The sequence below is a fragment of the Camelus bactrianus genome, chromosome 6, assembly GCF_048773025.1.
Source record: "Camelus bactrianus isolate YW-2024 breed Bactrian camel chromosome 6, ASM4877302v1, whole genome shotgun sequence".
Taxonomy (NCBI): domain Eukaryota; kingdom Metazoa; phylum Chordata; class Mammalia; order Artiodactyla; family Camelidae; genus Camelus; species Camelus bactrianus.
The window spans coordinates 43,009,696-43,030,867 of NC_133544.1; the positions used below are offsets into that span (position 1 = coordinate 43,009,696).

Consider the following 21,172-nt stretch of genomic DNA (forward strand, 5'->3'; position numbering starts at 1 on the left):
CACAAAAAGTTAACCTAAAAGCACATTAAGTTAATATGCTGAGTACTGAAATGTAGAATGGAAATACTGGCCAAACTAGATTCATCTCACAAGGCTTGTTCTATTTGCAAAGCTTCTATACCAATCTCATGCTGCTTTTTATGAGGCAGGAACTATTATTATCCCTGCTTTACAGATGAGAAAACTGATAATTAGGAAAGTTAAGACTTACTCAAGGCCACAGCCAGCTAAGTAGGGGACTCAAGACTCCACGCAGGTTTGTCTGTATTAATATGTTGCAACAGGTATCAATTTCTACTTCTGGCAAACAACACTTAATCTGAGTTGATTGAATACCTATCATGTGCACTGTACTCTAGAGAAAAATACAAAAAAATTCTTGGTTTTCTGTTTACAATCTGGGGTATAGTAGTAAGATTTATGCATAAAAAAATTAGAAAAAAGTACACTGAAACAAGACAATCAAGTTTTGTTGATGGACTCAGTGCTATGTGCACTAAAATAAGAAAGATTAGTATCCTCTGGTATTTTAATACAGAAAATGCGGAAAGTTCTTAACATAGTATTAAATGTAATTCTGTACTTCATTGAGATTAATGTAACCTGTTTTGTAGTCTCTTACTCATTTTGCAACGAAAAAGTCTTATTTTTCTAATATATAACTGATATCCACTTTCCCATAATGGTTAAATTTTGTCCAGAGGACCAGAATTTTGACCTAAATGCAAAATGTCTATATTCTGTGTATTGAAAAGTTAAATTTAATATAGAAAGTATGTTATAAGTCACAAAAGTGTTTATTGTTTGGTTTTGCCTCATTTGCAAATCAGGAAAAATGGCTAATTTTGACAAATAGACGTGTTTAAAAATTAAAACTTCAAAAGAGGAACTATAAAAGTGAATCAGTACATCAGTGAAATAAGAGTAGGCAAGAATGTAAAATAGAGCTAGATATCTTTATGTTAAAAATAATATTTAATTCTGAGAAATGATTACATGATATATGCTTTACTGGTTAAGGCAAAGTAAACAGCTCTGAACAGTCTGCAGCCCAGATGAGCATTTACCAATCATTTGTCTTTCCCATTTGGAGATTGTCTTTAAGATTTAAATAAGCATGAATCCCATGCCAGGAATTATGTTATCCAGTATTAAAAGGCTATGGACAATAAAAAGGGACTATTCTTCAAAAGTGACAATGTTATAAAACGATTTTTTTAAGCCTGTATAAATGTTCTAAATTAAAGGAGACTAAATAGACATGACAACTAAATGCAATATCTAACTCTAGACCAGATTCTATATATACTAGAGAAGAAAACATGCTATTAAGGACACTGGGTCAATTGAAAAAATTAGAATATGGGGAGGGTGAGTATTGCTCAGTGGTAGAGTGCATGCTTAGCATGCATGAGGTCCTGGGTTCAATCCCCAGTACCTCCATTTAAAAAAAAATTGATAAAGTCTAATATTTGTTAATAAATTTCAAAAAATAATATATGGATGATAGATTAGAAAATAGTATTTTATCAGTGTTGAATTTACTGAAGTTTATAAATACTGTGCTTATGTAAGAATATATTCTAAGGAAATACACACTGAAGTATTTGGAGGTAAAGAACCATAACGTATGCAAATTATTCTCAAATGATTCAGAAATATAAAATTACATCAAGAAAGAGAAATCAATGAAGCAAAATGTTTTAACAAATAGATAATGAGAAAAAGCATTGTTTGCATTATTCTTGCAAACTTGAGTTTGAAACGTTTCCAAATAAAACATTTAAAATGTTTTATACAGGAACAAAGTGTGGTACTAGGCACTTTACCTTCCTTACCCTCATTGCAACTCTGAAGAGTAGACAGTATTTCAATGGTACAGAAGAGGAAACTAACTAGAATCCATTTATGGCAGCCTATCCATATGCCTGTGGTCTAGTATGAAAAGTTAAGCATAATCAGAAATTTTTCCTATTTCCCCAGGCATACAGAAAATGGGGAAATGGAGACGACTGAGGCAGTTGGCAGAAAAGGTATAAGCCAGAAGGAAGCACCAAGGGGACCCATTAAGTTACAGGAAGGGCTGTTAAGCAAACGAATCACACACATACAGAAATGACAGTCATGAAGCAACACATAAAGATCCAGTGGAGGCTCAGGATATGTCTAGTGTATAGTGCCCCCTCCTCTGTCTCTACACTTGATAGCATACAAGGATTTATTTTTCCTGAGGTAAAAGACACCCTTTATCCGTGTCTACAAATGCTTTTACTTTCTTGCTGCCTTAAGAAGAATCTGACTCAACCAGAAACCTACACTGGCTAGTTTAAGTAAAAGGAGATTACCATAAGGGATCATATTTGGTTCATGGAACCAGAGGGCAGGAAATATAGTGTTCATGAGGTATTAAAACAAAGCCTTTGGTGCGCTCCCCTACCCTCCCCCTCCTTCTCTATCCCTATTTCTCATCACATGGTCTCTTTTTTTGCTTCTCTGCACCCTTGGTGAGGGGTGGTAGAGGAGGGTGTTTGTTTTTCCTGCTTTATATCACTTTCTTGTTTAAGTGCCAAATAGAATCCAACAATTACTTCCAAGTCACAATTCCAAATTCTTAAGGAATCTGATTGTCCAGGAGGAGTCTTTGCATAATCCAATCAACTATGGCCAGCAAGGGTCAGGGTCTTGGGGTACAACCTGCACAGGCCACTACAACACAGAGAATATGCCCACAGATAAGAGGTTAGAAGATTTAGTGAGGGAAATTTGGACTAAAGATGTGTAAACAGTGGATAAAGATGGCTTTAAAAGGTAGGATCTCAAAGACAGATTTTCCTGTTTACTCATATTTTTATAGATGTGTACTGCCTATTCAAACCAAAGCACCATTTTTAAATGCCACCTAGGTGGGTGGGGGAATAACAGCTCAGTGGTAAAGTGTATGCTTAGCATGCACAAGGTCCTGGGTTCAATCCCCAGTACCTCCATTAAAAAAATAAAATATGACACAAATGAACTTAAAAAAAAACACCACTTATGACAAATGTCACTCACTATTACTTATGTTATCCTAGCTTTTGTCCTTGTCCCCTGTGCCTACTTCTTTGTCCTGATTCATACATATTCTCTGTACTTCATCGAGGTGTCCATCCAAGTCACAGGGGTATAATAAATGCCACCCATCATATCCTACTTAAGCGACACAATCCTGTAGCAACTTATTTCAAACACTGCCAGAGAATGCAAAAGTTAAAGGTCTTTTAAAAAACATAATTAAAGGATATTTGTCTTTCTTTGAACTTTTTCAAGGCACCTTCCTTTACTCTTGAAGAATGGTATAGGAACCCCTCCTATGTGTTCACATGTGCACCCTGTGCATTCCCAGGGAAGCAAGTACCACTCTGTGTAACTGCCTACTAACTTGTCTGGTCTCCATGAGACTCAGATCCTTTAAGATAATAACTGCTGTCTTATTCATCATGGTATTCTCAGTTGCCAATTCAACGCCTGAAACAAAACTGGTGCTCAATATTCATTATATGAATGGAAGAGTGTGTACATTTCTATTTTGGGTTTATCATCCTGTAATGGCACTCACAAAGTATGTGTGCTGTTTCATGTATATGATTTAGTGGTGGTTTTTTTTCCTTATTCTTTATTAAAGGATCAGTTTTTAAAATGTATTAGAAAGGAATTGAGTAAAATTTACCAAGTAATTTAAGGAAAAATCATCCTTCAGCATAATAAAAATCAACTGCTATATTCCAGCAGTTGAAAGAGTACATTTCCCTTTTGGGCCCATAAACTGCAATCTAATAACTCTGACAATAAGCAGATGACATTTACTGAGGTTAGTGGTTTGTAACAAACAAGTTAAATATCACTTTTTCTAAAGAAAAGGACAAAATTCTAGCAGTTTTTTTTTTTTTTTTTGGTCGTGATACTTGGCTTAAGTTATCTCATATAATGTTGCAACTGTTCAGATTTTGCTATTTAATAAATTCCAATATTCTCATTTTTCTGATGGAAGCAAAAACTTGAAAATTGGTTCATGTTCTGATTTCATGCAGTGGGGTGAACCTCTGTCTCTAGGTTTGTGCCAGGATGTGATTTAAATGCATTCCTATAGCAAATCTTCATCCACCTCCTTAAATCTTATAATCCCATGATACGAGAAGACTAAGTCTCTTCCCATCTGCTCTTCTTTATTTCTATTCTCCTGCTCATTATATATGTATTTAAAACAAAGATAAGGCCAGTGCTACTTCAGAACAACCCATTAAAATTTTTTCCCCAAATGATAAATAACTTTGCATTCTCCTAAATTCAAAGATGATACATATTTTAAAAGAATATTCAAGCATTAAAAAAACACTATAAAAAAGTAAAGATTAACCCAAATCCTACCACCCAGTGGTAGCCACTATTAATATTCTGGTGAACTCTCTTCCAGACATAATTTTATGCTTACATATGCACACACATGTACACATTCATACTTACACATTTTTATATAAATGACAGCATACACATATACAGACATGCACATACGGTTTCCTCCACAACGGTTTTCCTCCTCCTACGTAAAAACTGTCACATTATTTCCCTTAACTAGTGTAAAGCTGGCTTCAAGCTCCTTACTCTCATGTCAGTGGTTGGTCATAATTGGATGGTCGTCCTTTCTAAAATTGTAATAAGAGTCCTATCTCCTAACCTTTAAGCCACCACCCTCCTTTACCCCCATTTATTGAGGAGTTTAGCCCCTAAGTTATTATCTTCTCAACGAATATTCCTGTCATTCGTTATTCTTGGTGACTTCAATTTCCTTGTAGATCCCAAGAGTTCAGAGGAAGTAAACAGCTGGGGCAACAAATAAGCTGGGCCATGAATGTGAGAAGGGAGAGTAGGTGGGAGGGGAACATGTGTCCTAGAGAAAATTTCTGACTGTTGTTTTTCAGATAGGAGACACTTGAGTTTAAATGCTGTGAGAATATGCCATCAGAAAAAGAGGGACTAACAGAACCAAAGGTCATGATAAAGAGAAACAGACAAGAAAATTTAAGATATGTCCAAAACTTAAAAAAAAAAAAAAAGATGGAAAAAAAAAAAGAGAGAGAGAACTGAAGATATGTCCAGGGGAGAGGTTTAGAAAGAAGCATGGAAGCTAAACTAGGTAAAGAGAGCATGAGGACAGGAGTTGGATGTGGGTAAGTGGTTGATATACAGAGGGCCAACTGTTAGGGACTTGAGCATCTACAGATTTTGGTATCAGGTGGTGGGGCAGGTGGTGACGTCCTGCAACCAATACCCCTCAGAAACCAAGATGTATATTGAAAAGTGATATAGCCAGTGTTGGGAGTAAAGACTTTCTGAAGTTAGGGTGCTAAATCAGATTAGCTAGAAAGGTAAAAAATTATGTTTAAAAGATTTCTGAAGTGATCCACATAATAGTAATAAAGTGGGTAGATGAAAAGATCAAAAGTGAGGAGATCAAGGGTCTGAAAGGCCAAGATTTGGGATTGCTTTCTTGTCAGATGCCTGTCCCCATCATTTCATGAAATCTGCCTACCAACGTCACTATGAATCTCTTAAAGTTGCCCTGCTCCAACATGTAATCCACACAGCCTCCAAAAGTGGTCCTAAAATAAAACTGCATGTCACACTCCTATTTAAAATCTTACAGTGGCTCCCTATGTCCTCAAGCTAATTCTCTGTTTTTTTAACATGACTTACAGGCTCTTCAGTCTCAGAACCTAACCTCCTACCTCTGCTCACAATCCCCCACACCCCACAGTAATTAAACCATATTAAACTTTGGTCAACTTCTCAAAGGGCAAGGCTGTCTCTTGCTGTTGTGTCTGTGTATTGAGTAGGGAAGGAAAAGCAGGACAAGCATTTGCCTCCAATTAACCATTCTCCCCATCTTCCTTAAAATAAGAATGTTGAAATTAAACGATGCATATTATTATCCAAATGTAACACTACATCCCCTAGCCTCTTCTGAAGCTAGATGTGGCCATATGACTAGGTTTTAGCCACTGATACATACAAAGTCTGGAAAGATGCCTTAAAGGGATAAGATACATCTTTCTTTGTGCCTTCTTTGTTCCTGTTGTCTGGAGTGAAGATAATGACTGGAGATCTAGCAGCTATTTTGGACCATGAAGGTGAGGGCCTCATCCCATCAATGGAAGAGTGGAGAACTGGAAAAGGCTGAAATGACTGATGAATTCAAGTAGTTGTCATGTGAGGTATGAATTAAGTCCCTCTGCAATGGAATATTCATTCATTAAAGAAAAATGAAATCTTGTCATATGAAACAACATGGTGGATCCTGAGGGCATTATGCTAAGTGAATTAAATCAGACAAAGAAAGACAAATACCATGTGATATCCTTTATATGTAGACTCTAAAAAACAAACACGAAAAAACCAACCTCATAGATACAGAGAACAGATTGGTGGTTGCAAGAGTCAGGGAGTGGGAGGTAGGTGAAATGTGAAGGAAGTCAAAAGGTACAAACTTTCAGTTATAAAATAAATAAGTCCTGGGGATGTACAGTACAGTCAATAAATGTTTGAAAATTGCTAAGAGTAGATCTTAAAAGTTCTCATCGCAAGAAAAAAAATTTGTAGCTATGTCTGGTAATGATGTTAACTAGACTTGCTGTGGTGATCACTTCGTAAAATACACAAATAACAAATCATTATGTTGTACACCTGAAACTAACATGTTATATGTCAATTATACGTCAATTAAAATTTCTAAAAATTATTATAGGCTCAAAAGAGCTTTATTTATGTGGGTATATTGATTGATATTAAACAAATTAGAAATTAAAATGAGAAATTTAAAAAATTATCCCTCTGGATTTGTTTACATAAAAGGCATAAACTTTTAGTTTGCTTAAGCCACTATTATTTTAGATTTTGTGATCACATGCAGCCAAATCTAATCCTAACTGAGACCAAGAGTTAGTCGGATGTTGGGGTGGAATAGAGAGGTCTTGATCTTCTCACTTGCCACTCTGAGAAAAGATGGGGACGACCAAGAAAAATAGAGCTTAGTTCTGTGGTTGGTTTCCTGGAGAGAACAGGGTAAATTTTATGTTTAAAGGTGACATATCCACTAGGGAAGAACAAAAGTGGTGGAATCTGGAGAGGGAGAGAAGCAGAAGCAGTAGGCTGCAGTGCTGGAACCTAATTAAATGCAGCAGTTTTATTTTTGCATTGACATCCAATGTTATAGTCTCTGGATTAGTAGAGCTACATTGGCTGCACTTTGACCCTGAAATAAGACTGGTCATACTATCATTGAACAATAGAGAGAACTAGACAGTCACACATATGGTATTAAGGAGATGACCTTCTGGCACTATTTATCCTAAGAACTGCAGTGGATATCTGAAAGTAGGGTCTTTAGAAGAGAAGCCATGATGTTTTTGCCTATAGGTAGCAGTACCATTAGGACATAGGCACCAGTTTTGGGTTTTATTGCTGTTGATTTTTTCAAAACATAGATTTTCTTATCCTAGAACAATCACTCCAATGGAATCTGAAACCAAGAAAAGCCCCAAACAAATAGCAGAATACATTAAGAGAGCATTTTTGAAGACTCCCTTTGAAAAGATCACTTAAGTTTTTTCAAATTTTCTGAGTACAAAGTCTACCAAAAGTTACTAGTGGGTTCTACTCCACTCCTCTCCCTTAGTTTAATCTCTTCCTCTACTCCAGGATGGCCACTTCATTGCCTGAGAAATTATCCACTGAAATCTATAAATAAGCCAAGAATGCTCTGTGTGTTTTAGCTTAGGCCACGCTCTTCTAGTATGATACCACAAACCTCAGACTCATCACTACTAATTACCCAAGAGACCAATCCCAAACAGGAGGCAATAATTAAAACAGACTAGTCACACCTTGCTACAGTCATCTACCTACCTCCTAGCCTTCCCCCTCACTGACTTGGGTCACTGTCTTATCTCTAGTACTTCTATCACCATTTCTAGCACTTTTAAAATCCCACAGTTGATATATCCAAATCATGTGGCCTCATCTTTTCCTCCACCTTACCTTATCATCACTCGTAATTTCAACATATCTGATATCTTTATTATTTCAAGCATCCAACTCTTTGAATATTGCCTATCTTTCCTCTTCTCTACTTTTTAAGTCATTTCCTCCATCCATTGATCATTAATCCCCTACCTCATATCCGCATAAATCTCTTCACCCAGCTTATATCCCGTGATCCATCCAGATAAGCAGTCCCTTGAAAACAGTTTGTTTGATCTCATCTAACTCCATTATACTCATTTGGAACAATCCCAACCCTGGTTAAACCCAAGTCTCTCCCTATTCTGCAGTTATACCAGAGCAACCAAAAATGTTTTTCTTTAGCCAGACAACTGCTCTGACTGGTCTCATTTTAAATTAATAAACACCAATATCCAGTGACCCTTCAGCACTGCCTAACAATTCCATTGCATTTCTTTAGAAAAATTTGATTTCCCATTATCCAAGAAAATGGTTTTACACATTCTCTCTAATCAAATCTCCAATACTCCCATTTATCTTCCTTACTTTCAACTAATAATCCTCTAAGAAATTAAAAGGAATCATAAGAAAACAATCTCATTTACTCACTTCCAATTCTACCCAGTCCCCTGCATGTCCACTAATAACTTACAGTGAATAAACTGTCCTTGTTCCCAAGGCCAACACCTTTATGAACTGGATCTTGTCCCTTCTTGCCTTCTCAAGGATATTTTCCTACAATTATTCCTTCTCTCTTACATTACCAGGTATCCTTTCTCTGTTGTTCCCATCAGTACCTCTCCCATTCTCCATGATTTTTCAAAGGTCCTTAACAGAAGTTGAGCCATTTCATTCACAAGTTTTCTCTCTTTTTTTTTTTTTAAATTGAAGCACAGTCAGGTTACAATGTTGTGTCAATTTCTGGGGTACAGCATAATATTTCAGTCATACATACACATACATATATCCATTTTCATATTCTTCTTCACTATAGGTTACTAGATAATGTTGAATATAGTTCTCTGTGCTACACAGAAGAAACTTGTTGTACATGTTATATATAATAGTATCTGCAAATCTTGAACTCCCAATGTATCCTTTCCTACCCCTTTTCCCCCCTGCTAGCCATAAGTTTGTTTTCTATGTCTGTGAGTCTGTGTCTGTTCAGTAAATAAGTTCATTTGTATAGTATTTTTTTTTTTAGATTCCACATATAAGTGATATCATATGGTATTTTTCTTTCTCTTTCTGGCTTACTTCACTTAGGCTAACAATCTTCAGGGCCATCCATGTTGCTGCAAATGACATTTTATTCTTTTTATAACTAAGTAGTATTCCACTGTATAAATATACCATTGCTTCTTTATTCAGTCATCTGCCGATGGACATTTAGGTTGTTTCCATGTGTTGGCTATTATAAGTAGTGTTTCTATGAATGTTGGGGTGCATGTATCTTTTCAAATTAGAGTTCCCTCCAGATATATGACCACAAGTGAGACTGCTGGATCATATGGTAAGTATATTAGTTTTTTGAGGAATCTCCATACTATTTTACATAATGGCTGCACCAAACTGCATTCCCATCAACAGTGTAGGAGGGTTCCCTTTTCTCCACACCCTCTCCAGCATTTATCATTTGTGGACTTTTTAATGATGGCCATTCTGGCAGGTGTGAGGTGATACCTCATTGGATATCTGAGGGATTATAAACTTCCTACCACAGATGTAGAAAACTTGAACTCTATCAACAAATTTGAACTGACATTTATGGAACATTCCACCCAACAGCAGCAGCACATTCAAGTGAATATGGAACACTTACCAAAACAGACCATGTTCTGAGCCATAAAACCAATCTCAATGCATTTAAAAGGATTCAATTCATACAAAGTAAATTCCCTTTTAAAAGACTTTTGTCAAGTATGATGAACTCTGAAAACTCAACAATAAATAAACCCAATAAAAACTGACAAAGATTTGAACAGGCACCAAGTAAGAATGGCAAGTAAGCACACGAAAAAAATCTCAACATCATTAGTTATTAGAGAAATGCTAATGAAAACCACAAGATACTACGACATACCTACTAGAATGGCTAATGAAAAATGACTGACCAAAACAAGTATGGGTTAGAATGTGGAGTAACAGGAATTCTCACACACTCACACACACACACACACACACACACACACACACTGACAGTAAAGAGACTAAAATGGTACAGCTACTTTGGAAAACAGTTTGGCAGTTTCTTAAGAAGTTAAAAACATATATATTCCCTGTCATTGCCTTCCTAATATTTAACCTTGAGAAACAAAAGCATATGTTCATACTAAGGCATGTACATGAGTGTTCATAGCAGCTTTATTTATGATGGCCAAAAACTGAAGACAGCTCATATGTCTGTCAATAGATGAATGGATAAACAACCTGTGATATGTCCACAGAATGAACTACTATTCCAATAAAAAGCAACGGGGTATTGTACACACAACATGGATGAATCTCAAAAGAATTATTTTGAGTAAAAGAAACCAGAGGATAAAAGTATATATGTATAATTTCATTTATATAACCTTAATCACCTGCAAACTAATCTGTAGTGACATAAAGTAGACCAGATGGAAGCTTGTGGGAAGGAGTGGAGAGCGGGGAATACAAAAGAGGATAAGGAAACTTTTTGGGGTGATGGGTATGTTCATTGTCTTCATCATGGTGGTGGTTTCTCAGGTTTTATACATGTCAAAACTTATAAAATTGTATACTTTAAACACGTGCACTTTATTATATGTAAATTATACCTCAATAAAGCAATTAAGAAAAAAGGGGCAACTTGATAGAAACCTGTGTTAGAATGCAGATGAAAAAAGAATGCGTTAATCATGATCTATTTTCAGGTTTACATAGATTTGTGGAGTATATTTCTATTTATTTCCTATAATTGTTTTTCCAACCTTGTCTCATTTTGGTAACAACAGCACAGTAGGTCTCCTAAGCTTGCCCTTTCAGCACGAGACAAGGGATTCCTGATATATTTACACATACTACTTGATGCTTTTTCTTTTTAACACCAAAACACATGATATACTCAACTTCACTCAGAGGACTCAAAAATAGAACTTACTCATTTCTTCAAAGAAAATTCAGATCAAATTTTTCTTCAGTGTTTTCTTACTCTACTGAAATTCATCCACATTGTTAATATATACTTTTGTGGATCTATCAGGTTCAAGATACTTGGGTGAGATAAAAAGAGAGAGAGGAGATATCCTACACCCTAGAAAAGTTTAAAGATTACTTATATGAGAAGAACATATGAAAAACAGAGATTAAAGATAGATACTCTTATACACTGCTGATGGGAAATTTTGGATATTAAAACCTTGAAACTATTTGTAAACCCTTTGCATTAGTTTCTGATTGCTGCTGTAACAAATTACTACAAATTTAGCGGCATAAAACAACACAGATTTATTACTTACAGTTCTGGAGGTTAGGAGTTCAAAACTGGTCTCACTGGAATACAGTCTAGGTGTTGGCAGGGCTGGTTCCTTCTGGAGGCTCTGAGGGGAGAATTAATTTCCTTGGCTCTTTCAGCTTCTGAGGCTACCTGTACTGCTTAGCTCACGGCTCTTTCCTCGAATCACTGCAACCTCTTGCTTCCATCATCACATCACCTATTTTAAATGTTGCCAGAGCTGCTCCAGGTCTTTACTCACAACCTCCAACCCCAACCTTTAGCAGAAGTTAACATAAATCTCTAAGTTAAAGGGTCCAGAAATAAGAAAGGAAGCTACAACAAACAACCCAGATGGAACCAGCTGGGTCCAAGATAGCCACGAATCTGAACTCCAAAAGACTCTGAGTCTCATTATATTTTACTATATTAGCATATGAAATGACACATCTATTGGTGCCAGGCATTAAGGACCAAAAAAGTATAAAAAGGGGGTGGCACCCCACTCCCTCAAAAAAGCACTGCCCCTTCCCCAGTAGACTAATGCATATGATTCCCCATTCTTAGCCTCCTCCTCTCTTTGTTTTCATTCTTTAAAATTAAACCGCTCTTACCAGGTGGGCAAGAAGTTGAACTGTAAACTTAGTTACGGCTTCTCCATTCTTTGGCCACTGAATAAAGCTTGTGCTGTGTCAATCTCAGCTTCGGTTTTATTATTGGCTGCTCAAACCGGAACAGAAAAAGAACCCTCCCCCGCTGAGGCTCTTTGCCTGAGCAGGGTCTGTAAGACTTAATTCGGTAACATAAAGATCCTTGTGATTACATTGGGCCCACCTGGAAAACCCAAGCTGCTCTTCCCATTTGGGATTCTTAACTTAATCACATCTGTGAAGTCCCCCTTATTATGTTAATGTATTCCCAGGTTTCGGGGATTACGGTGTGGACATTTTTTGGGTGGCATTATCTAGCCTACCACACTCTTTGACCCAGATATTTTGCCTCTAAGAGTTTAATCCAAAGGAAACGTACACAGAAGTTCAACTCTAAGAGTTATTTGCATGAGGAACCAATTACTAATTTGATGCTAGAACAGGGAATTTCTCCATATTCATAACAAAAGCTACAGTGCTTGTAGTTTATCTGAACTGTTCTAGCCATGGATCATCGTATTATACTCAGTAGTGTCAGTATTTCAAATATTAGTTATATTACCATTAGAATCCAATGAAGTTTAGGATTTAGATGGAAGCAGTTTTGTGAGGAATGATGTGTGTGTTTATGGGGTGAAAGAAATGGAGATAGTAAAGAAAAAAAAGTAGGTTGAAATTTCTCTTTTCCCCCTATATTCTCAGTCATTGTAATCCCAACCAAAAATATCGAAGTTGTCACTGGAAAGATTGATGACACTGTAATTAATTGTCTTGGCTGCCAGATATAATCATTCAGTTCTATTAACTAATCATGTATGAGATAATCAGGCCCTCACATGCAAGTCAATACATGCTCTAAATTTGGAGGAGACTTGCAGAAAAATGGGGTGCGAGAGGATGGTCATGTCCCAGATCTTGGGTGAGTCCCTGAGAGAGGCCCTGCCAAGTGAAGGTCCTTGGCTTCATGCAGGGAAGAATTCAAGCGTGAGCCATAGTAAAGTGAAAGCAAGTTTATTTAGAGAGATACATATTCCATAGAATGCAGTCCGTCTCAGAAGGGAGAGCAGCCTTGGGGTTAGTTAGTTTTTATAGGCTGGGTAATTTTATACAAGTGGAAGGATTATTCCAACTATTTTGGGGAAGGGGCAGGGATTTCCAGACATTGGGCCATCACCAACTTTTTGGCCTTTTATGGTCAATCTCAGAACTGTTGTGGTGCCTCTGGGTGAGCCACTTAGCATGCTAGTGTATTACAATGAGTGTGTAATGAGACCCAAGGTCTACTGGAAGTCGACTCTTCTGCCATCTTGGGCCTAACTGGTTCTAAGTAGTATTTGTCCTATCCTCAATGGCTGTGTCATTCTTTCAATGGTTGTGCCCTGCCGTCTTCCCTCCTGTTTCAAGACTATTATGGAAATCCTGAAGATCAATGTGTTTAGAAGCCTAATAGCATTGAGAATGTAACAGTGAAACAAATTAGTGAAATACAATATTTGAATGGTACTATTAAGTGATTTGGAACAGAAATTCCAAAAATACTTTCTCAATAGAAGTTCTAGGAATTCAGAGGCCTCTGAGTAATACATGAATCATAAGGAAGAAATCTGTTATTTTTATTGCTTTTATTTATACTATCCTTTAGTATTCCTCTTCTACTAATTTCTGGGACATTCCTTTCATCCTTTTTCAATGGCTCATATTTTGTTTTTTAGCAAATTCCATGCCTTCTGACATGCTGCCTTTACATTCCTTAACTTTCTCCTCTCCATCACTTCCACCTCTACTACAACTACTGGCTAATGTGGTCATACTTGGTAACTATCATTTAAAACTCCTGAAATTCCCCTCTGACCACAACCTCCTATTCATGCCCTCCAATTTCCTCACTACACTGAACCTACTCTGTCTACAATGTTACTGTTAGTTCCTCAATCTTAATCAGCATGAAGTAAACAGCATCACTTGCCAAAGGCAGAGGATCTTAATATTCGATGTCCTGTTCAGACCTGTCTTGACTAAATGCATGATTTGGGTGAAGTGTTAAAAGATACTAAGCTCTTTAAAGCAAAAAAATTTTAAAGAGGTATTGACATGGGAAAACCCAAGGCAAAGTCTGGTTTCTTTAAAAAATCTTCATTCCCACGATTGTTTAGGCTTTTCCATATTAAAATGTTTTTAATATTTACCACCAGTCCATTTTCAACTACTCCTCCAACCCCAAGTTTTAAATTTTGACTAATCTCTTGGTTTGTTGGATTTCACCCTCAAGTAGGTCTTTTCCAAAGGGTCACAATGCTGTACTCCCCAAAGTTTTTCATGTTTCATTGCTTTATTTCCTTGAATCTTCAGTCTTTATCATCTTCTTAATTAGTTCCAAATTGCACAGATTTCTTAAGTTCCTTCTTTTCCTAGGTATATCCTTCTAGAGTCCTCTTAAATCCAATTCCAATCTGGACTGAGTTCCAGCTGTACAGCTGTGATACTGAGAAATTCATTTTTCTCCTGAGTTAGTCACTATTTCTTTAATCACTATTTCCCTGTTTTTGTTTTGTTTGTTCTTTGTGGGTAAGAGAATTTATTCTCTCATTTTGTTAGAACTTATCTCCTGGTAACTTATAGGATAGGGTATATGAAAAGTGTATTTTCTGATCCCTTCATGCCCCCAAATGTCTTTATTCTCCCCTAGCTTTTGACTGACACTTTGGGTAGATATGGAACTGTAAACTAAAACTGATTTTTTCCTCATTTATTAAAAGCATTTTCCCATCATATTATAGCAGTCCCTGATGATTAAAAATCTGATGCTAGTCTGATTTTCATTCCTTTATAATTGACCTTTACTTTCACTGAAAGCTTTTAGAATCTTCTCTTTATCCTCGACGTTCTGAAATTTCACAATGTCACATTGAGACATGAATCTTTTTTCATTAATTCTGTAGGGCACTTGGGAAACCCTTTCAATTGGGAAATTCCTTTCTTTCATTTTGAAAAAATATCTTATATTAGTTTTTGATGATGCCCTCCCCATTTTCTCTACTATCTCTTTCTGGAACTCACATTTTCAGGATATTGGGCTTCTTATGTAGAAATTATTTCTCTTATATTTTCCCTCATATTTCATACTTCTTTTTATTCTGTTCTGGGAGAATTGCTCGATCTGTTCTCCTAACTTTCTTCTGAATATTTTACTTGGCAATCCCTATCTTTAATTTCTAAGAGCTCCTTATTGCTTTCTGATTGTTTCTTTTTCGTAGTATCCTGTTGTTGACCTCCAGATGCAACATCTTTTCTTAAATTTCTCAGTTGATGTTAATAAGTACTTAAAGTACTCATCTTATACCCTCATCTATCTGAATTATCTGTTTTCTTTCGGGTCTAGTTTTCTATTTATCTTGCTATCTCTTATGTTGCAAAATTTCCTAAAATTTCTAGTAATCTTCAGTAGTGTGTTTATATTTAAGAATGGCACATTAAAAAAAAGAAATCACTTAGGCTCTGTGTGAGGGATCAGGGCCCACTGCCCAAATGACTTCTCCATGAGATGAGTGGTTATTTTATTGTGTGACCTACAAATAACAGAATGTGAAGACTTTTGTTCTAGGGCCACTGATTTCTTCAGAAAAGCACCCTAAGATTCCCTGTCTGGGGGATAGATGCCTAAATGCCTGAAATTCTTTGGAGGATAGAGAGTGGAAGTTTGACTTTCAATTAATACCTTTTTCCAGCTCTACACTTCTTTCCTAACTTCTTAACTGAACCAGATACTTGTGAGTTCTAAGTCTCTCCTAGATCTTTGGCTGTATGTGCTTTCACAAGTATTTTAGGCTGTGGCTTCCTCCGTCCGGCTTCATCTGTTCTCTTCACCTCCTTTCCACCTTACCTCACTCCCAGCACTCTCTAGTTGAAATTCATTGATGTCATGTCTACAGATGGCTCACCTTGTGTTCTCATAATAACTATGATTTTATTCCCCTTTTATTCTTTGTCAATTAAGCGGGGTTCCAGGAGGGAGAGAAGATATATTTATGTGGCCAGTCTCCACATAGAACAGGATAGTTCCATTTTTTTCTCTTAAAGCTTTGCATTCTGGCTCTAATCGCAAGAATTCTAATTAAACTGGTTTCTTGAAAATATTTAAACAAATGCATTTTTCATTCCCTCCTTCTCCATAAGTATGTTTACCTTGCACTCCAAGGCTAAAGCTTATTGCCCAAGAAAAGAAGGTCAGTGGGTCCGTCAAGAAAGCAGTCCACAAGATAGGGAAGAGTGATACACAAGAAGTTCCCACAAGACATGAAATGGAAGTGAAGAGATTCTGGTAGGGAAAAGACTTTGAGCACAGAATATGTTCCAGGCTTGAGTAAGAGACAGTGTTAAAAGGCTAGTGAAATATGCACAGCTATTAAAGACAGAGGAATACTTTATCTCCATCTCAATTTGAGACTCTTGGAAATAATTTGCAGGGGCCTCTGCATTAGCACAGAGTGGCCACAGCAAAAAAGAAATAGTGGTGTAGCTTATTAGATTATGTTTCTGATTATTCCCTGGCTTCCACGTGGCATAGAAGGGATGCAGGTGTTTCCACATAGATACACATCAGTATATCCCTCATAATGAGAATCCTGGGTAAGTTTTTACTAAGTTCTCAAAAAAAAAAAAAACCAAAACTAAAAGCCAAGTAAATATTAATCACTGCAAAGAATAGTCAAAGTTGAAAGTGACTGAAGATAAAGCCCAATGTTGGAAGAAAGATAAAGTGTCCAGGGTTAGAGAGGCAAAGAGATAGAAAGGCCCATGAGGACAGACAACTGAAGTCAAAGGCTAGCACTGCCAAGAAGAAAAGATTCATCTTAGCTAATAATCACAGTTTCAGAGGACCTCTATATACAGTATACAGTATACAGGAACAAGAGCTAAGCTTAGTAACACCAAACTCCCAGCTTGATTCCTTTGATCAGACTTGTGATACTAATTTTCTACATTATTTGGGGGTGGGGGATGATTCACAGACACTAGAGGAGTTTAGGAACCTAACTTAGTTGCTAATGCTAGGTATTTTTATTTTCAGAGCTGTACAGATATCACACATCCTTCTCCTTCATAAGAAACAACTAAAAAAAAAAGAAAAAAGAAAAAAAGAAACAACTAAAGCTTCTGTAAGGTTACTCAGGAATTTACCCTCCCAGATTTCAAAAGCAAAACTTTGGAGGCTTGAAGAGCCCTAGATTCTAGCATAATTATTACTTCCTCCTGAGACAGATTAAACTTATCTTATTATATGACCAAGAAGAGTGGGTTGGAGAATAGAAGATTCTCTACTTTTCTTAAGAGGTTCCACATGTAGCACTTATTTCCATTTGGTTATTTCTTGGACAATCCTCTATTAGATAGTTCATCCTTTTAAATTTTACATGCTTCTAGCAAGAGAAAGCAAAATAGATTGAATCAAGATGGCGGAGTAGTAGGACCACGAACTCGCCTCTCCTAGCAACTACAACAAAACCACAACCGACTTCTGAACAGCCATCCAGAAAAAAGAATGGAGCCTAGCAAAAAGATCTGCTTCAACTGGAAACACTGAGTCAGAACCACAACAGGAAGATAAACAAGTTCATACTGTACAGCACAGGGAACTATATTCAATACCTTGTAGTAACCTATGGTGAAAAAAAGTATGAAAACAAATCTGTGTATGTTCATGTGTGACTGAAGCACTGTACTGTGCAGCAGAAACTGACACATTGTAAACTGACTATGCTTCAATAAAAATATATATTTTTTAGAAACTAAAAAAAAAGTAAGTAAAAATAGTGTAACAATTTCAGCTCTCTTTGAAAGTAGCAACTTGGCATAAAATTTTATTTTTATGCTAATGATGATTTTATATAATGTTGGTATTTTAACACTTGCTTTAACAGTTTTTTAATAAAAACATAGTAATAAATATTTTTAAAGAAGAGAAATTACCTGTGTGCCTATTATACCACTGGGGTAACTGTTTTTACTTTTGTGTATTTCCTTCTACCTACTTGCCACAAAACTGTAGGGCTGAAAGACAGTGGAAATCAACTAGTCCAAATTTTTAATTTCCATGTGAGAAAACTAACAGCCAGAAGGCTATTAGGTTAACCCCTTATGGCCTCCTTTAAAATAAATTTTAATGCTTAATTAATAAAAAATAGTTAAGACATAAGTTATAAGTAACTCCCTAATTGTCTGTTTTCTCTGAGAATGCAACTGCAAGGGGAAAATATATCACTATTATGTAATATAATATTAGTTTTCTCAAAAGCTATGTCTGAAGAATTACAGCTGCAAAATTTAGATTCCTTAATATAAACTACCAGAAGTCTAGTGATTTCTAGAAAACAGATGTGAATTCAAAGTGTCTGCATTTAAGGATTTAAATTCAAAGTTCACATAATGCTACACATTGCTACTGCTGATGCTGTATGCAGATCGTTGATTCTGGAATGCACCTCCTTGATAAAAAGGCAAATTACAGCTCTTAAAAAAAGAGCACCTAATTGCAGCTTTCTCTCTATGTAATTCAAAGAGTTGAAATAGCATTGAAAAGGGGAATTCTTTGCAGGCAACATAGATGGCTTTCAAAATAACTATTAGAATCTGGACTCACATTAGTGGGGTTCTTCATGCGATGTAGCAGGAAAAGACCCAAAACGGGAATAGAAAACTGAGACTTGTCTGTCACTAACCAGGAATAAAATCTGAAGCAAAACAATTAATCTTTCTGGTTGTTTCCACATTAATAAAGTGAGGTCAGCCTAGCTGATCTCAGAATTCTTTTCGAACTATAAAATTCTATGATTCAGCCTCCCCCTTCCCCCGACCCATGAATGTGAAAGGTATCCTGTATTCTGTATTTCAGTCCCTGGGAAAACCCAAGTGTGAAGAGCTGGCTTTATTAACAAGGTCTTAATATGCTTTTGTTTTCTTATCCTTCTGAGGTAAACCCTGGGCAGAAACCTGGCACTTCTTTGGTGCCCCCTTCCCTCCCTTCATCTCCCACCTTCATGTCCTATGTGTAACAAAACACCATTGTCTCTCCATTTACGTTTCATCATTCTTCTTCATTCACACTACCAAACACTTTAGTACTAGTCCTTATATGTGAACCATAGGAACAAATAACTGCTTTTCTTATGTTTCTCTCAGAGTAAAATCTGCTATTCTATTGAGCTTCATTCTGTTCTTTTTTTAAAAAAACTGTGATATAGTTGATATACAATATTAAATAAGTTACAAGTATACAACACAGTGTTCCACAATTTTTAAAGGTTATACTCCATCTATAGTTATTATCAAATATTGGCTATATTACCTGTGTTGTACAATATATCCTTGTAGCTAATTTATTTTATATGTAATAGTTCTGTTCTACTGTTAAGATTTACATACCCACAGGAGTGATCCTTGATTTGTCTCCCTCTGACACTCTATAATCAATCTGTCAGCAAATCCTGTTGGATTTGTCCAAAGTCTGATCACTTCTCATCATCTCCACTGCTATTACCTTGGTCCAAGCCAGCAACAGATTCTGACTGATCTCCCTACTTTTACCTTTGTTTCCATTCAGCCTGTTTTCAACACAGCATCCAAAGCGATCCTGTTCAAAACATTGTTAGGTCATGTCACTCCTCTGCTCAAAATGAAGTTCCTTACAATGACCCACAAAACGCTAGGTGCCATAGTTATCTCTCTAACGTCATTTCCCACTACTCTTCTTCTCTGCTCCAGCTACATACTTCTTATATTTCTCCAAATTGTCAGGAATGTGGCGACTTGCAGTGATTTTGCTCTTGCTGGTCTTTCTGCTTGGAATACTCTTCCTCTGGATAGCTGCGTTACCAGTTTCCTTTGTCACTTAACACCAATGTCTTCTCCTCATGGGCCTTCCTTGTCATTCTATCATATTATCTAAAATTACTAACCCTTTTTTTCTTGTTTTCTTTCATCTCAGCACTTATTACTATGTAGCATAGTATGTTTTATTTATTTTTCTTCTTTACTGTCTCTTTTCTCCATGAGAGTAGAGAGTAGGGATTCTTTGTTTATTGCTTTATCACAAGCATCTAGGACAGGGCTGAGCATAGTGGGTGCTCAATGAATACTTGTTGGTTACTGAATGAATTGTGAGAGATCTGTGCCAAGGGACCATAACAGCGTGCAAAGATAGAGACAGGCACTATATAAAATGTCTTATTTGTCCATGGCAAAACAAAATTTGATCATGTTCCTAGTCTTGCATAGTAAAAAAACTCCTTGGCTTTTGTTAATTGTTCACATCTCCTATCCCAGAGAAAGCATTTTTTCCACTGCTAAAGCCTTAATTTGGTCACTAGAGGGTGCATCTCATCTTATTTGTAAATGTTATACTGTACATTTTGCACCTCTGCTAAGTTATATAGAAGAAAGTAAGGTCTATTTTAGACTCAAAAATCCCAGGTATTTACCTTTAGTGCTCAAAATTCTAAAAAAAAAAAAAATCTACGATTGGAATATTTAACTATGAGGAAAGAAATTTTCACATATTGAAAATATACATACATATGGAGGTATGGGGAAGTCATTCTGGATTATACATGAGTTAACTTTAATTTTATGCTAGCTAAAATGCCTGGTCATACGTGTATGTATCTATCAAAATTCATCAAATTTTACATCTGAGATATGTGCAGTGTACTGTACAGGAATTATACCACAATAAATGTGTTAAAAATAATAAAATAAAATAGCCTGTTTGTGGCCTAGCCAACATACATTGTACATCTGCTTTAATTATTAAAGACAAAGGCTCACTGACCAGAAGTAAAGAATGTTTGTGTTAGAAATAAAAATTAAATGCCTCCCTTCCTGGGAAATGCTGGTACTCCTTCAATGGTAAGACTCCCTTCCCAGGTGTCAAGGCCATACTGACTCTGTATTCTATGCTGATCTATTTTTTTCTTTTTTTTTAATCTTAAAGGAATGTATCCCTGACTTGTTTAATGTTCTTTGTTCTGACAAGATA

General features: G+C 36.3%; 1 protein-coding gene across 1 annotated transcript in view; it reads right to left on the bottom strand.

The window, feature by feature from the left end:
* The window catches only part of LOC141578028 (uncharacterized), a 48,923-nt gene that overhangs the window by 25,955 nt on the left and 1,796 nt on the right, over positions 1-21,172 (bottom strand). The window contains exon 3 of the mRNA XM_074366580.1: positions 11,517-11,597. Coding sequence (XP_074222681.1) covers positions 11,528-11,597 — 70 coding nt within the window. The 3' untranslated portion in view covers positions 11,517-11,527. The remainder of the gene's footprint in view (positions 1-11,516; positions 11,598-21,172) is intronic.